Genomic DNA, 18,939 nt, shown 5'->3' on the forward strand with positions numbered 1-18,939 from the left:
ATGGTATGCTCTTTTTAAGTCCTTTGGGTATAAACTGAGGAGTGGGATAACTGGGTTAAATGGTGGTTCCATTCCCAGTTTTCCAAGGAATCTCCATGCTACTTTCCAGATTGGCTGCACCAATTTGCGGTCCCACAGCAATGTATGAGTGTGCCTTTTCCCCCACATCCTTTCCAACACTTTTTGTTCGTGTTCTTGATAGCTGCCATTCTGGCTGGACTGAGATGAAATCTTAGAGTAGTTTTGATTTGCATTTCTCTAATTGCGTGAGATGTTGAACATTTTTTCATACATTTGTTGATTGATTGTATATCCTGAGAAGTGTCTATTCAGTTCCTTGGCTCATTTATTGATTGGATTATTTGGTTTTTTTGATGTTAAGGTTTTTGAATGCTTTATATATCCTAGAGATCAGTGCTCTATCTAATGTGCTTGTGGTAAAGATTTGCTCTCCTTCTGTAGGCTCCGTATTCACCTCACTGATTGTTTCTTTTGCTGAATCCATCCTATTTATTGATCTTGGTTTTAATTCTTGCACTATAGGAGTCTTATTAAGGAAATTGGGCCTAATCCCAACATGATGATTAGTGCCTACTTTTTCTTCCATTAGGCCTAAGGTCTCTGGTTTAATTCCTATGTCCTTGATCCACTTTGAGTTTTGTGCATGTTGAGAGAGAGAGATTTCATTTCATTTTGTTACAGGTGGATTTCCAGTTTTCCCAGCATCATTTGTTGAAGATGCTATCTTTTCTCAAATATATGTTTTTGGCACCTTTGTCTAATATGAGATAACTGTTATTATGTGGCTTTGTCTCTGTGTCCTCTATTCTGTACCCATTGGTCTACAGGTCTATTTTGGTGCCAATACCATGCTGTTTTTGTTACTATTGTTCTGTAGTATAGTTTAAGGTCTGGACTAGTAATGCCACCAGCTTCACTCTTCTTGCTAAGGATTGCTTTGGCTATTCTGGGTTTCTTATTTTTCCAGACAAATTTCATGAGGAATGTCATTGGGATTTTGATTGGGATTGTATTGAATCTGTATAGTACTTTTGGTAGTGTGGTCATTTTGACAAATGACCATCTTCTAAGGTCTTCTTTAATTTCTTTCTTTAGCATGCTGTAGTTTTCATTGATTCCTTTTTTTTTTTTTTTTGAGGCTATTCGAAATGGTTTTTTTAGTTTCTCTGAGGATTTGTCACTGATGTACAAAAATGCCTTTGATTTATGGGTGTTGATTTTATATCCTGCTACTTTATTGAATTCATTTATTAGTTCTAGAAGATTTCTGGTGGAATTTTGGGGGCCTTCTAGGTATAGAATCATATGATCGGCAAATAGTGATAATTTGAGTAGTTCTTTTCCGTCTGTATCTCTTTAATTTCTTTCATCTGTGTAATTGCTCGGACTAGAGTTTACTGTGTTAAATAGAAGTGGTGAAAGAAGGCATCCCTGTGAATGCTTTCAACTTTTTTCCATTTAGAATTGATGTTGGCCTGGGGCTTAGCACAGGTAACTTTTACAATGTTGAGATATGTTCCTGTTATCCCTAGTTTTTCTAGTATTTTGAACATGAAGGGGTACTAACATACTCTCTTAAATAGTCCCTCTACTTTGGCTCTTTCCTTCTTAAGGCTATAATAATATTTTCCAGGCACAAATTTAATTGTTATTCTCTCCTTGAAACCATTTTGGAGCAGCTTATTGTAGTGAAGACAGAAACAATGTTGTTTTTTTTTTCTTTGACTTAGAATCCTATCTGTATCTACAACCTTTTTTCATTTTACTTCTACTCAGTCTTAATATTCATTTTATTTCAGGAGTCCTTCTCTCAGTGAACACAGTGTCAAATATTCTCTTGATGTACAGCAAGCACCCTGTTCTTGTCCTTCACAGCATTGGATCACTGTTGTACCCCTAATATATAGAACAGCACCTGGCACTTATAGCCCTCAAGGTATATTTGGTTTAATGAGGAAATGAATTAGTAATTATTCCTTGAGCTAAATTTTAGGATCATCAAGCTTTTCAGTGAAATCAATGTTATTAATTTGGGAAAATGAGACATACTATGAAGAAATGGTATTTTATTTATATTTAAATTTTATCACTTTGTATCTTAAACATTTCTTATTAAAGTTATCTGTATATTTTGTGTTATATATGGGATTTCTAGTTAGTTATGATTGCCATTTAGGAGTTTTTAATATTAATTTATCCTACTTAGAATTTTGCTATCCGAAAAGTAGTCTTATATCTGAAATTATTTAAAGCTAAAATATTTTTTCATATTTTTTTTACCTCCATTAATCAAAAGCTATGCATGTGACCATAAGACAGGAGAAGGTTCTCTTTGTATTTAATCAAAGAAAATTTCTGAGTTCTTCAGGGAAGAGCCCCACCCTTGACCATTTAACATGTTGACTAAGTTACCTAGTTTGAGAATTTTTGTTATGATTAGCATTACAGTTGTTCATATATCATTTTGTTGCTCATCCCTACTCTGTAAGGTAGATATAGTTATTAAATTGTTTTCTCTTATATATGAAGTTAAAAAGGAAAAGGAAATTTTAAAAAGAGATTTCAGGAAAATAGGAGGAGAACAGTAGAGTAGAGGAAAGGGGGGATGGACAGGCAGGGAAGGGAAGAGGGGAAAGCAAGATACTGGGGTATTAAACTGACCAAATTATGTTGTGCATGTATGAATCTATCATAACGAATCCTTCATGTATGTATATTATAATGTACTAATTTAAAAACAAAAATGAATAGAAGAGAGAACAGCTGAATAGAGGGAAAGGATCAGGGTAGGAGATGGGAAGAGAAAGGGGAGGTACTGGAGATTGAAATGGAGCACATTATATTATGTGCATGTGTGACTGTGTCTGTCACATTGAACCCCAATGTTATGTATAATCATAACACACTAATAAAAAATATTTTTTAAAATTGAGCTCCTGAACCAACCTTTACACCCAAGTCTTCATTCAAAGCTTATGCTGCTTTTCCCACATCATGTTGCCTTATGTTTTGAGTATATAGAAAGTATTTAGTTGGATTCAAAGTGAATTATCGGGGCTGGGGTTATGGCTCAGCGATAGAGCGCTTGCTTCGCACATTCAAGTCCCTGGGTTTGATCCGCAGCACCACATATAAATAAAATAAAGTTATTGTGTCCAACTACAACTACAAAAAATGTTTTTTTAAAAAGTGAATTATAGGGTGTAAACTTTTCTAGGATATCCCTTTTGCACATATTTATTTTTAGTATTTATAATTCTATGTATTAATTACTTAGAAAATCACTTTATATACTTTTTCTTATAGGAACCTCCAGAAGTTTAGTCTTTTTGGAGACATAAGTGTTCTGCAACAGCAAGGAAGTTTGTCAAATACATACCTCAGCAAGGCAGACCCTGATGGCAAAAAAATTAAACAGTAAGTTACGTGTTGGACAGGGGTCTATACTAATATATTACTTTTATTCTAGTTTTTACTATAAAATTATAAAAAATAATCAGAAAAGTAATGACTTTTTGTCTTCTGCAAAAACACAAATATCTTAATGAAATACAGTGATCATATATGTGTCATTCTATGCCATAAATCTTTAAGATATCAAATAGCTTGCTGGATAATTATTGTGATTTAAAACTATTCTCTGCTTGTCTTATTGTATATCTACCATTCTAATGTGCAATGCTGTTTTCCTTAGATGAGGGACATAGGTTTACATGTTTAATACATTTGTATGTTTGATAGTTTATTCATTAGATGTTAATGTGAATTTTAGTGGTATTTATTGTGAGTTGAGTAGACATTAACTGATGAGGGAAAATATACTTCAACATTGCATGACATTTATTGTCTATTTTAAAAAATCATTATTAAAAGATTGTAGTTAGATCATTTTGGCATGTGTTTTCCTTATAGAATTCAGCAGCTGTTTGAAGAAATACTGAGTAATAGTAGGCAACTGAAATGGCTGTCCTGCGGGTTTATGCTGGAAATAGTAACTCCATCATCACTGTCATCTCTCTCTAACTCTATTGCCAATACCATGGAGCACCTGAGTTTACTGGACAACAATATTCCTGGTAACAGCACTCTTATCACTGCAGTTGAACTAGAACGATTTGTGAATCTGCGCTCACTTGCTCTGGATTTCTGTGACTTTACAGCTGAGATGGCAAGAGTCTTAACTGATAGCAACCATGTGCCTTTGCAGCGACTATCTCTCCTGGTCCACAATGTTTCTGTAATGCACAAGTCTCTGGACAACATGCCGAATGATGACCATTGGAAAGCCCTGTCACGAAAGAGCACCAGTCTTCGGGTTTATATAATGGCTTTTGATATCAAAAGTGAAGATATGTTAAAGATTCTGAAACCCAGTATACCACTAGAGAGGATTCATTTTGACAGCTATATCACTTGTGTTTCAGGGGCCATTGTTGATCTTATATCCAGGCAGTATGACAAGTTCCTCACTCATTTTATATTGATGAATGATGTAATAGACACGTCTGGTTTTCCAGATCTTAGTGACAACCGAAATGAAGATCCATTGGTTTTATTAGCATGGAGGTGTACAAAGCTCTCTCTCCTGGCCATTCATGGTATGTGATTTTTTTCCCTATTAGTTTGATATTGGCATTACACTTAAAATGTTTTTTTACACTTAAAATACTTATGCCAGTAAAAAGGTGGCAATGGCCTTTGAAATGTCAGGAAATTTTGCAACAAATTGATATACAGTCTTTTTTAAAATATATTTTTATTTGTAGATGGACACAATATATTTATTTATTTATTTTTATGTGGTGCTGAGGATTGAACCCATTGTTTCATGTGTGCAAGGCAAGTGTTCTACCACTGAGCCACAACCCCAGTACCTGATATGCAGTCTCTATAAAGCTTTTTAAAGTTCATAAACTATATCACTTACAAACTGAAAGACATACCTCTATCCCAAACATTCTGCTTCAGCTTCCATGTTAATTTTTTTCTTCTACCACATAGTATTTCACATGACATCTGAAATTAAATTTAGCTAAGAAAACATACACATTCCCCTGCAATAGATATATTTCCTCTAATCACAAGATGCCTTAAAAGCATAATATCATTTCTTTTATGTTCACTGCCTCATAGATTCTAGATATCAGTGTACTAGTTTGTATGATGTTTTTTCAAATGATGATCCTATTGGTTAGTTACATTTTTATTTCTTAGTGGGGCCATTCATCTAAATGTGAACTATTCTCAAATTGCTGTTCTAACAATAAAAGAAAATTTTTACTTTCTTTTCTGATATAATACAATTGCAAAATAATCTATAAGAATGTCTTTTAAATTTTTTATTAGCTCTGTTTCATTAGTTTTTTTTGGGGGGGTGTGTTTTGTTTTGTTTTGTTTGTGGTGCTGGATATTGAACCCAGGGCCTTCCTTGTACATGCAAAGCAAGCATTCTACCAACTGAGCTATATCCCCAGCCTCTGTTTCATAGTTTTTAAACTGTTTTTAATCTATACTTAATATGTGGGAATGGTTATATCTTGTTTTTCAAGTTTTGTTTTATTATTTGGCCAGTTATTAGAGGTAGCAAGAATAAATCAGTATTGAAAGTGGAAGGTAAATGGAAATACAGAATGTGAAATTATTTAAAAATTAATTTAAGGCAATCTTTTTAACACTTGTTAAGATATTAGAGGAAAAACTCTCTATACCACCCATTCTCTTCTCTTCAGAGAAGCCATTATTCTGAAGTTGATATGTATCGTACCATGACTGTTTTATGCTTTTCATATTTGCTACTGATGATTAACAGTTTATCTTCAAACTTGAAAGTGTCACTTCATTTCTTTGGATTGTGAAGTACCACACAAGATGATTTTTCACAAATTAAAAATACTAGTTTGTATGTATTGTTAATGGATACACGTATATGAAATAAAATTTTGTACTTGTGACATATCACTATCCAAACCTCCAAAAATTTATTTATATTTACTTTAAACTTTAAACGTCATCTCTTTTACAGAAAGAAATGTCAGAATAGGATTACATTATATAACAGTTCATTGTACACAATAGTGTTCCTGAAGACAGTATCAAAATTCTGACCCCTTTCCTCCAGTCCCCTTTTTCAGTTTCAGTATATTTTTAATGGAAAAAGACCAATTTGGGGAGATACAAATTTGAAGCTTCTCACGAAGCATCAAATGAGAAAAAGACTAACATCAAAAAAATTAAATAAAATGCAAGAAAATGACAGACTTGTCTTTTGCTTATTTTTAAGGTTACACAGTGTGGGCACACAACCTCATTGCCATTGCTCGTCTTCGTGGCTCTGATCTAAAAGTGCTTGAAGTCACTGAAGAAAGCATTGATTTCGACCAAGGTGAACTAGCCGACCAGGATGTGGATCCAGTGCATAACCTTATCGAGCAGGTATCCCTGGGCCTGGGTCAACCTTGGCATGCTGTCATGGACATTGAATCACTCAGCGTCTTCACTGAACCAAATCGCCATTTTTACAGAGAGATGCAACGCTTCAGTGAAGACATTTAGCTTTTTTAAAATGTACAATTCCTGTGGTTACATATGCAAGTAGGGTCCTATTATGTTTTTTTTTCAGTAGTGTGAATTAATCCCTTTGTGCTGTGTTTAATCAGTATTAGCTTTATAGAATTATATATGTATATTCTACTTCTTGATCAAAGAACGTAGTCGGGTATTGGTTTAGAAGTTCAAAGTGACAATGTATAGGGCTTTCACGGTTAATGGAATTGTTACCAAACCTTAAGGACATACAATCGAAGATTGTCTGAGGTTGCTGGCTAACTTTGTTTTTCACTGAGTTACTCTGCCTTTTGGACATTTTTATTCTTTGTGTGTCAGAGTTCAGAACTCAGGAGCCAAAATATTTTTATACTATATATATATATATATATCCATAGCCTGATGGATTTGTATGCAATGCACTGCATCTAGGTATTCCAATAGCATTTCATTAATTCTGATTTGAAATGGAATAAGGGAAGATAATATAATCCCAAATGAGTTATCTTTAACAGAAAGCCAAGAGTTTAACTTCCATTACCTACATTAGAGTTGATAACACCAATTACCATTCTGAATTTCATATAGTACTAGAACATTGCTTAATCCTTTTTTTAAAAATGCATTTACATAAACATGAATACTTAAATGGTCAGATTTTTTCAGACTGTATCTGATATAATTTTACTCAACAATTACATTATACATTCAAGTTAGCTTTAGCCCAGATTTCAAATAGTAGAGGAAGAAAGAAACTATTCCAGTGTAAAACCTCCTAAATAAGATCAAAATAGAATTGTAAACAAACATGTTTGCAAACAGACATTAGTCGTGAAATCCCTAGCAACAAGTCACTGGATTTTTCTCTGTCAGCACGCGTGTCAGCTGCCAAAGAATAGACTCAAATGAAGAAGTGCCCACATGCTGGCAGGGGCCGGCCCACTGTGGTCAGCCAGATACTGCTAGATTGTAATATTTAAGGTCGAATTTCGACCTGTGGTACACAGCTGTGCTGTGGCTCAGTCAGCAACCTCAGAACTCTGAAAAAAAAAAACAAAACAAAACAAAAAAAAAAGAAAAAAAAAAACCATGCACCTGTTTCACTGTGAATAGTGAATGTAAAGAAAAGAAAGGAAAAACTGAAAGCTTGTTCTATCACAGGTATGAGCTGCTATGATACATGAAGAACATTCCATGAAGTATGTTTTAAAACCTTGTTATATCTGAGAGGCTTTAAAAGCCAATTTAACTGTTCAGGGCAACCGCGGTACAGACGTGGTCTCTGTGAGACTTCCACCTGACCCCAGTTTTAAGTGGTACGAATGTTGTGCATTTAATGTTAAAGGACAGTCTGCAATAATAAAGTAAGTAGCCAACGTGGGTGCCCAGCAGTGCTGAGACCTGGCTGCTCTATTGTAAGCTTTGGAAACACAATTTATGCAACAGATGTCCAGATATGATTCTATTTATGGAAAAAGTTTATATGTTTTACAAATGGTTTTACCATCTTATATTAAATGACCTTTTGACAGGTGTGCACTGTTTTGTCTCCAGTGAGCACATACCATGCGGATTTTATATGTACATCAGTAGTGTGAATCCACTGGCACAGTATGTGTAAATGCCAGATGTGGTGAGATTTTATCTTGTATATGTGATCAGATAAAATAACTCCTGACAGAAACTGTAAGGAAACCAGCTGAATGTTTGACCTGATGACTGATGTTGTATGGTTTATGTTAAATGTATATTCTTTTAATCAATGAATAAAGCATTAAAAAGTGATCATTGTAATATATTTTATTGTATATAAAGCATGAAAACTTTCAGTGTTAAATAATCTGCATTAATCCTTATAGTGTATATAATCATGTTAGCTGCTTTTGTATTCTGGTGCAAAAAAAAAAGCTTAAATTTGAGAATGTCATAAAAAGTCATAATCTGGAAATATAGCATATAAAGTCTTAGTCTGAGTAGAGGATTTTAATTTTTAAAGAAATTTACTTTGACCAAAAAAAAAGCAAAAAAACTAGACTGGTTAGCACAAAGTCATAGTGAATTATGTACTCACATTATTGATATGGTAAAACTTAATTTATAGACTATAGGAGCTTATTTTTTAAAATTCTTACACTATATGCAAAAATACTTAGAATTGCCAGCATTAAATATTTCATAAACCCCTTTATCGGCTTGATGTTGTGATCTCTATTCTTGAGAAAAATAGCTCTCATTTATAGGGGAAAAAAATGGCTTCTTTTCCTTCTTCTTCCATCTTTCCTTCTTTAATCATTCCAGACTTTGACTCTTTTAGGAACTGCCTCTTCTCTGAATAATCTGTTATTCAAAAAGAATTGTTCTGAAGAGGCTAGGAAACAAGGAAGCTGCATTCCAGGTATGCCTCCAAGGGTGGTTTGGCAATTTGCTCATGTTAAACATACTAGCTGGAATTCTCAAACTAACCATAGACACCTATCTAACTCCAATCTGAGAACTTCCAGCACCTCTACCAAAAGCAGCCTCTCCTTGTGACACACAAACACTGGAGACCACACACAATACCAGGCACACACCTACATGCCTTTGCAAGGGCTACCTCCTTAAACAACTGTTTCTGACTTTCCCTGGTCCCTTCCTGCATTTTCACAGCACTTCATTTCCAACTGTCCCTCCATGGATAGAACTTTCAAATGACAAGTGGTTGTTACATTTCACTGTCAATGTCTGATGTATAATGAAAGGGGAAAAAAGGAATTATCCTTAGACCTATCAAAGCTTTATTACTTAGACACACCCCTAAATGTGCCCAAGATATTCATAAAAAGAAAGTCTTATTAATAATATGAATATCAATCAAATGAAAGTTGATGCAGTAAAGCTCTAATTGGAAGGCTCAGTACCTTTTTCTGATCCAAGCTCTGGCTCTAACGCTGCTTGACCTCAGACTCCTCTTTGAGCTTAAGTTTTCTCACCTTAGAAATAAAGATTGGACTTGATTATCTAAAACCAATTCTTGGGGGGCTGGGGATATAGCTCAATTGGTAGAGTGCTTGCCTCTCATGCACGAGGCCCTGGGTTTAATCCCCAGCACCACACAAAAAATAAATAAATAAAACCAATTCTTCACTGAAATTCTCAACTCTTGTTAGTCTGATAGCTCACAGACATACTCACAAACGTACTGAAGAGTTTCAACATAGTTTACTAAACTATATTAAACACATGTATCTAAAATTACTGTCCTATTTTCCCACCCCACTGGGGATAAAGAAGCTGGGATGAGACTTAGGAAGAACAGTGTGCTTTCAGTTGAACACAAGAATGCAGAAACTAGCCTCCTGGGGCTTATAACATGAATCCAAATGGATCTTTTTGAAGCCAATACCATAATGCAGTGCTTGTAGAGTAACACAAGCTGGCGTGAATAATGCATAAGCACCACACCACATTGTCTAAATCAGTGCTTCCCAACCATTTCCATGTCCTGGCATAAGAGAATTTTCTATTGGTGCATTATCATTATACATAATAGTGAGATTCATTATGCCATATTTGTACATGCACATAACAGTTTGATCAATCTCATTCCCAAGTTCCTTCCCTTTCCCTCGCCTCCTTCCCAATCCACTTGCTCTTTCCTACTGATCTCCCTTCTATCATTATTTTGATTAGTGCATTATAATTATGTGTATGTGTTCGTGATTGTGGATTATTGAAACATGGACACAGCATATTCCCCAGTACTGCCCCTTGCCCTCCCCTCTTCCCTCTCCATCTCCCTCCTTTATTTGTCTCCTTCTATATTCATGAGATTCCCATTCCAAAATGTATAACAGCTGAATTTAAGACATTTTTATTGGTGCATTTTGATTACACATAATAGCAAGATTCATTATGCCACATGTGAATTTAAGAAATTTAGCAGTCATTCTTTCTTTGGTAGGATAACATTCAGATTTCTTGCAAATTAGTTTCAAATTTAAGTGGATTTTTTCATTACAAGTATTTCAAAACAATAATGAAGCTGTAATTTGTGATTTCCAAACATAGCCCTACTATTACTAGAGACACCACTGAGAGCACACCTTAGTTATTACACAAGTATCTGATATGAAAGCTGCTCAGCTCCCAACAAACCCAAACCAGCTACACCTGGGGAATATTACATACTCAGGCTTCCTGCATGACCTTTGGACACCTGATTCATATACTCCCAGCTTCCTAGACCCTTGTCCACAAAGCACAGTGCAACACTCTTATCTGGTTCAAAGAGTCATGAGTGTCTGAGTTTGCTCTACCCAAGGCACAGACCTTTCCTCTTGATTCTCAACAGACTGAAAGTATCAGCAGGCTCTCAGCCACCCCAGGACTCATTAGGTAGCTGTGAGGACCATCACTTTGGTATTTGGTAGAGTCTACTAATTAGGGTTGTTGGCTGTGGGATGAAAATGGAAGATGTATCAAGAATAAGTTTTCAAGTCAAAGTTAAATCATTCTTTCTGAAAGATTTTTTAAAACAGGGCAAGGACACCATGTATTGGCAAGGAAAAGGAAAACATTTGGAATTTGAATTGGAATACCCATCTATTAAAAAGCAATTAGCTCTTGATCACTTGGAAATTTTACATCATTCATTTTATTCCTTGACCTCATATAATGTCAGTTAACAGTTTATTGCCTTTTAGCCCTGAATGCATCCTTCAGTAAATGCTAGTATCAGAATTTTTAGTGTTCTAAAGTGAGCACAAAGTTAATTTCTCAGTAAGGACACTCAGGGAACATAGCCAAAGAGGCTCTCTGTTGGCTCTAGAGCAGGTCAGGGTAGGTGTGGGCTTGAAGACATCTAGTGAGAATTGCCCCAAACAGGGTTCAGATGAAGTTCTTCTATGAAACTTGCAGCTTGACTTTCCTTCAGCCTTTCCACCCAGAAACAAGAGACACTTCATGTGCCACAGTTTTAAAGGTGTCCCCCATCAGTCCCTGGTGCTCCCAGTGCAGGTCCCTGCACTTTTTGCTGTTAGTGCACTTCTCCATCTGCGCTCTGGACCTTGCCTGTTGCATACAAAGCAATTCCAGACCATCTCAGGCCTTGCAGAACTATCCCTGGGCTTGAACCCTGGAGTTTGTCTTTCTTTGGGTACCCTTCCTTCATCCCTAGGGTGTCAAATTAGTGACCTTATAATTTACAATATAGTTAAGAATTCTTTATATTAAATTTCCATTTAAAATGTGTGGTTTCTCATTCAAGCAGGACTGCTACATGTATCCTTTCCAACTATCCCACAGCATTTTATCCTACTATTAGTTTTGGGCATGGTGGTACAACCTGTAATCCCAGCTACTCTGGAGGATGAGGCAAGAGGGTCACAAATTCATGGCTAGCCTGGGCAACTCAGTAAGACCCATCTTAAAAAAAAAAAAATTTAAGTAATATACTTTTGTTAGAGAGTTTTTTCATTGATTATATATTTTCTACAAATTTTGCATATAAATTGAAAATATTTATGTCAGCTTTTCATCACTGTGACCCCAAAACTGACAAACAACCTACCAGAGAAAAAGTTTATATGGGACTCACAGTTTCAGAAGTTCAGTCCATGGTCCACTGACCCCATCACTCTGGCCTAGAGGTGAGGCAAAGCATCAGGGCAAAAAGAATTGGTGGAGGAAAGCTGCTTCATTCATGGAGGCCGGGAAGCAGAGAGAGAGCAGGAGGAACCAGGGATAATAAATGTAATCCCCAAGGTATGCCCCCCATAGTGACCCACTTTATCAAATCATTAGTCCATCAAATGGGTTAATCCATTTGTTGAAGCTCAAAATGGCTTCCTTGCCAAGGCTTCCAACAGGCTATTTTACTTTATAACCAAGGCCATGAATCAGCTGTATGGACAGTGTGTTGTCAGGTCAGAAACACTCTGATTCAGCATATGTACTAAAGGTCATAAACACCTGCTTGTGAGCATATGCCCACTTATGTAACCTGTTGGCAGTGTGCCTTCTTTGGCATGCATATAAAAAGGACCTATGAAAATGGCTCATGTGGGGTGGGGGGGCAAAATGGAACTGGCTAGACGCTAAACCTGAAGCTGGAGGCTGTTGCCACCTTTGAATAAAGCATGTCTACTGTTCCTGTGTCTTGCATCTTCTATGTGCTGAGCTCCAACCTTGCTTCCTGAGTCTGAGCCCCAGCACACACAACTGATTAGATCACGGCTTTCCTAATCTAATCATTTCACCTCCTGCATTAACACAGGAGCTTGTGGAAGGACACCTCATATCCAAACTATAACAACATGTAATTTTAAAATTTACATCCATAAAACTGTTCAATTTTGTCCTATAGTTTTTATATATATTAAACATATAATTTATCAAAAATATAAATTTAGGTTGGCTATCAAATTGTTAGAACCAATTTTTTTATTTTCAGTACTGAGGATTGAACCCAGGGGTCCTTTGCCACTCTGCTACTCTCAGACCTTTTTATTTATTTATTCATTCATTCATTCATTCATTCATTCATTTATTGCAGATGGACACAATACCTTCACTTTATCTTTACGTGGGTGGTGCTAAGGATCAAACCCAGTGCCTTCCACATGCAAGGCAAGCACTCTACCACTGATCCACAACCCCAGCCCCCTTTTCATTTTTGAAATAGTATCACTAAGTTGCCCAGGCTGGCCTTGAACTTGCTATACTTCTTCCTCAGCCTCCCAAGTAGCTGGGATTATAGGTGTTAGAACTAAATTTAAGTGTAATTTTTTTTCACATAAACAAGTAAATAAAAAAAATATTTTGTGATAGCAATGGCATTCCTTTGAACTTCTGACCATATGACAGGGGGAAAGGTAAAACTCATCTACCATTAAAATTATTTTAGATAAGCCAACTGGTTAAAAGAAATCAGAGAATCAATTATTCACTTTTTGACCACTGACGCCAATAATTTTAAATTATCTCTCTGGGGCTCCAGAAATTTATAAACCTTAATATTATGCACTGCAGTTAATCTGGAACTGGGTGAGAGGTAGAGTTCCTTTTGAAATGTGGGGGTTGGGTGATTAGGAAAAGATATCTACACTTTCTTCAAAAATTTATCCCTAGGCAGAACAACTATGGAAAGAATATGGGAGGTGAAATTAAAGTCTCTGCTCTGATGGAATACTCCCCAGTTTGAAAACTATAGCTCTATAGAACTATTGCCCATATGACAAAGAACTAGCATGCTTATTTCTGCATTGTTTGTAATGAAAACCCACAGCAACCTCAGTGTCCATAAATAACAGCATATTAATATGTGAAATACTATGTAGTAGTCAAAATGAACTATTTACTAACATGAATGAAGCTCAAAGTGTTAAAAACCATCTTTTAAAAAGACCTATTCAATGATATTACTTATGCATGTTTTTTAAAGGCAGGAACAATAAACATACAGATTGTATATGAACACATTTAACTGAAAAATAACAAATATTCACATCCTCTTCACAACAGTGCTCTCAACTATGGAACTTAAGGGCAAGGATTGGTATGAGGGTTTATTTAACTTTTTTATGAAATATGGCAAAATGTTAAATTTTGCTTTGAGTAAAGCTAAAAGGATACTCATTACATTATTTGTTCTTTTCTACATTTTTAAAATAATTTGTAATTTAAAATGCCAATACAATCCAAGTTATCAATAAATGCGTATTTGTGGATTGACTTGGTTTATAATCCTGGCTGAGTCTAAAGAGTGACTGTCTTAGTCCGTTTTGTGCTGCTATAATACAATACTTGAGACTGAGTAATTTATAAAGAACAGAAATTGATTCCTCAGTTAGTGATGGTTTAGTGTCTAGTGAGAGCCCAGCCTTCAATTCCAGATGGCTCCTTAAATGCTGCACCCTTCAGAGAGGAGCAACAGAAGAAACAGAAATGTGAAAGAGTGAGCCCACTCCCATAAGGCCTTTTTAATTAATTTATTCTTTATTTTTGAGGAGCTGGGGATCAAACCCAGCTCCTCACACATGCTAGGCAAATACTCTGCCAGTACCCCCAGGGCATTCTTATAAGGCCATTAAATCCTTCCTGAAGACTGGGCCCCCAAGACCTAAACACTTTTGAAGCCCCACCTACCAACACCATTATATTAGAGTTTAAGTTTTTAACCTGTGAATTTTGGAGAAGACACAAACATTCAAACTATAAAAGTGACCAGAGAAAAAGGATAGAACATTGAATCCTGGCTGAATATAAATGTGACCAAGGCAAAGAACCACTGCCTCCAACCCACACATGGATGCGATTGTCACAGTAACCCAAGGTGCTCAAACACTACTCAGATTTTTTTTAATGTCATTCTGATAATTAAAAAGTGAGAAACTGATCAAAGGTACAAACTTGCAGTTAAGTTCTGGGTTTATTATACAGTATGATGATTACAGTGATAATAATATATAACTGAAATCTGCTGAGGGTAGATCTCAAGTTCTCACCACAGACAAAATATGGTAACTATGGGTAGTGACATATATATCAATTTGATTACTGTATTCACTGCACAATGAATTCATGTATAAAAATATTTTGCACTTAAATATATACAATTTTTCTCAATCACACCTCAATAAAGCTGAAAATATCACTGACGTTGACTCCATCATATTTTAAAGCACTATTGTTGTTAGTCATATTTAATATGGACACTGTATAAAATGACCACAGCTATCTGAAGTATAGCCAAGGATCCAGAAATAAGTATAAGATTTATGAAAATGGATTAGTCCTTGCACTAATGCTTCAAGGTAATTCACTCAGGAGAGCCATTCCCACTTTCTTTTAGATCACTTTGTCTTTTCAGCATAATTCTAACAAGCCTGTACATCTGGTTACTTGGTCTACCGTACATCAGAAGGACAGAGAAGGGGTAACTGAAAGACATAGAAGCATACACAACTGAAAGGCAGAATATAACACCTTAGACCACTGCCAAAGAGCTTTAAAACAGACTTCAACACCCCTACGCCAAGCTTGAAATACAAAACCTATCTTTGATGTGGTGTTTTGCTTTTTTGTTTTTGTGGTACTGGGGATTGAACCCAGGAGCATTCTACCTCTCGGCTACATCCCCAGCCCTTTTTCTTTTTTTTTTTTTACTCTGAGACAGAATCTCACTAAGCTACTGAGCCTGGCCTCAAATTTGAGATCCTTCTGCCTCAGCCTCTCTCTAGTAGCTGCAATTTACAAGCATGTACCACCATGCCCAGCATGAAACACCCTGAAGCTATAATGGAAATATATTATGTACACAATATGTGTAACAAGATGGCATTTAATATATTTTAGAAAAACTTCTACCTAAATGGAAAATAAAAATTCATGTTTAAAAGAATAGGCTTTAGAGCTTACTCTTTTCTGTCTGTGGCTGCTGCCAAGAAAGCATCATTAAAGTCTCTCTTCCTGCTGCTTTCATGTCTAAATGAGGCCCCTAAAGAGCCCAAAGAGCTGCAGAAGCTATTCTTCAGAGGGCTGAGCTTTGAAATAACTGATGAGAGTCTGAGAGGCATTTTGAGCAATGGGGAACACTCAAAATGGGGGACTGTGTGGTAATGAAAGACCCAAACACAAAGCGCTCCAGAGGCTTTGTCACTTATGCCACTCTGGAAGAAGTAGATGCAGACCACACAAGGTGGATGAAAGAGTTGTGGAACCAAAGAGAACTGTCTCAAGAGAAGATTCTCAAAGACCAAGGGCCCACTTAATTGTGAAAAAGATCTCTATTGATGGCATTAAAGAAGACACTGAAGATTATTTTGAATTGTACGAGAAAACTGAAGTTTTTGAAATCAAGACTGACCAAGGCAGTGAAAAGAAAAGGGGCTTTGCTCTTGTGACTTTTGATGACCATGACTCTGTAGATAAGATTGTCATTGAGAAACACCATACTGTAAATGGTCACAACTGTGAAGTGAGGAAAGTCTTGTAAAGCAAGAGATGGCTAGTGCTTCATCCAGCCAAAGAGGTCAAAGTAGTTCTGGAAACTGGAGGTAGTTGTGGAGGTGGTTTTGGTGAAAATGACAATTTTGGTCTTGGAGGGAACTTCAATGGTCATGGTGACTTTAGTGACAGCTGTAGTAGTGATGGATATGGTGGCAGCTGGGATAGCTAAATGGATTTGGTAATGATGGAAGCAATTTTGGAAATGGGAAAAACTACGGTGATTTTGGCAATTACAACAATCAGTCATCAAATTTTGGACCCATGAAGGGTGGAAACTTTGGAGGCAGAATCTTTGGACCTTAAAGTAGTGGACGCTAATACTTCACCAAACCACAAAACCAAGATGGCTATGGTGGTTCTAGCAGCAGCAGTGGCTATGGCAGTGGCAGAAGGCTCTAATACTGTCAGGAAACCAAGCTTAGCAAGAGAGGAGAGCCAGAGATGTGACAGGGAAGCAACAGGTTACAAGATTTGTGAACTCAGCCAAGCACAGTGTTGGCAAGGCCTAGCTGCCACAAAGAAGATATGGTTTAGAAAATACTCATGTATGGGCAAAAAAACCTGAGGACTGTACCTGTGACTAATTGTATAACAGGTTATTTTAGTTTCCATTTTTGTGGAAAAAGTAAAGCATTCCAACAAGGGGTTTTGATGTAGACTTTTTTTTCTTTTCTTTTTTTTTTTTTTGCACCCATGCTGTTGGACTGCTAAATGTAATAGTCTGATCACAACATTAAATAAATGTGTCTTTTTAAAAAAACAAAACAGGCTTTAATCAAGAAATATTCTCTTCAGTGAATTCTTTAAGAAAACATTGGAAAAATTAGTTAAGAAATAACATAACTGACATGTACTAAATATTTACTGTGTGTTAAACATGACTTTAAGCACTTCACAAGCATTTTCACATGTGATTCTCACAGCAACCCTAGAATAAATATCATCCTCATTTCATACATGAGGAAGCTGAGGCACAAGGAAGTTAAAAATCTTGTCTAATCATGAAGCTAGTAACTGAGCAGAATTTGAACCCAGAAGGCAACACTCCTACATAATACCATCTTTGTGCTGCTACTCTAACACTACAACTATATAGTGCTATTTGGCAGATAATAATGTTCTTCCACTTAGTTATAAATGCAGAGTATTAAAACTTTATCACATATACCAGGATTCTTGCTGTATTTCTTGAAGTGCATTAATTGCTCATGGTGTATTTTGTGCATGTGTATCACTAATTCTATTGAATCCCAAAGCAACAGAATGGTCATGTTGGTACATGAATTTATGTCTAAAACATACATAATATGTATATGTGAAAACATGTTGGAAATAGAAATATATTACATCTAATTTTATTTTATCCTAGTTTTAATAAAAAAAAAAACACATACTTGGTATGTGGCTAGCCTACCCGCTGTTGGACAAGATAATTATAAAATTAGAATATGTACTACCTTATAGTTGTATTATTATTAGAAACTAAGAACTCTACTTACATGAGGTAATATATTGTTGGAGATTTTCAAGTACTTAGGATATAAATAATTTTTGTCCTTTATAAATATTGTCTTAGCTACATCTGTGCATCCAACAAATGGAGGACATTTTTCAAAGGCTAGTTGATAAAAATCAGTTTTATAATATAACACATTAGCTAACTGATTTCCTCTAAATTAATAAAATCAATAGACCATTTTGGCATCTCTTCTCCAAAACAAGGAAATTAAATTCTCTTTTTACATAGCAGATTCCTTGAAAATATACCAATAAATATATTATAATTTTACTGAAATACCAACTAGGTGAGACCTTAAGATTTCTTTGCCCAGATTTAAGTACTAAATAAAACAAACACCCTAAGGATAAACTATTTCAAAATGCAAGGAAGTATAAATATTTAGCAATTTGAAAAACAATGAAAAAAAAATGAACATAAGTTTAATTCAACTGACTACTAATTTGCCCTTCTTAGAAACAAGGCTAGGCATGCTTAAGTTTTCCACAGGCCAAGCTATTAAGGAATTCAAAAGTGTTATTAAAGATTCAAAAGGCATAATTAATCAGGTCCCAGAGAAAGTTTTTCTAAAATGAAATAATAAATAAAACTTTAGATTTAATAATCAAATGAAGATTTAAGCAAAATACAAAATAAGGTTTCTAGAGCTAATAACTAATTTACAACCAAACAAGGGCAGAGGAAATGTTAAATGATGCCATGAAGTTGTAGCCATAGAAGCACTGTGAGAAACCACAGCACACATGACCTGGTTTCTTCATTAAGAAATGAAGAGAAAGCTGGGACTGGAACCAAGTGACACAGTACTTGCCTTGCACATCCCTGGGTTCGATCCTCAGCACCACATAAAAATAAATAAATAAAAT

The 18,939-nt window shown here is 35.7% G+C and overlaps 2 protein-coding genes across 2 annotated transcripts in view; one reads left to right on the plus strand and one right to left on the minus strand.

Moving 5' to 3' along the window:
• Fbxo33 (F-box protein 33) overlaps positions 1-8,349 on the plus strand; it is a 38,098-nt gene extending 29,749 nt beyond the window's left edge. Inside the window, exons 2-4 of the mRNA XM_005322713.5 lie at positions 3,328-3,438; positions 3,934-4,619; positions 6,302-8,349. Coding sequence (XP_005322770.1) covers positions 3,328-3,438; positions 3,934-4,619; positions 6,302-6,573 — 1,069 coding nt within the window. The 3' untranslated portion in view covers positions 6,574-8,349. The remainder of the gene's footprint in view (positions 1-3,327; positions 3,439-3,933; positions 4,620-6,301) is intronic.
• Positions 1-18,939, minus strand: part of Mia2 (MIA SH3 domain ER export factor 2) — a 166,234-nt gene that overhangs the window by 33,268 nt on the left and 114,027 nt on the right. The window lies entirely within an intron of this gene.

Source organism: Ictidomys tridecemlineatus, chromosome 5 (genome assembly GCF_052094955.1).
Source record: "Ictidomys tridecemlineatus isolate mIctTri1 chromosome 5, mIctTri1.hap1, whole genome shotgun sequence".
NCBI classification, from domain to species: Eukaryota; Metazoa; Chordata; class Mammalia; order Rodentia; family Sciuridae; genus Ictidomys; species Ictidomys tridecemlineatus.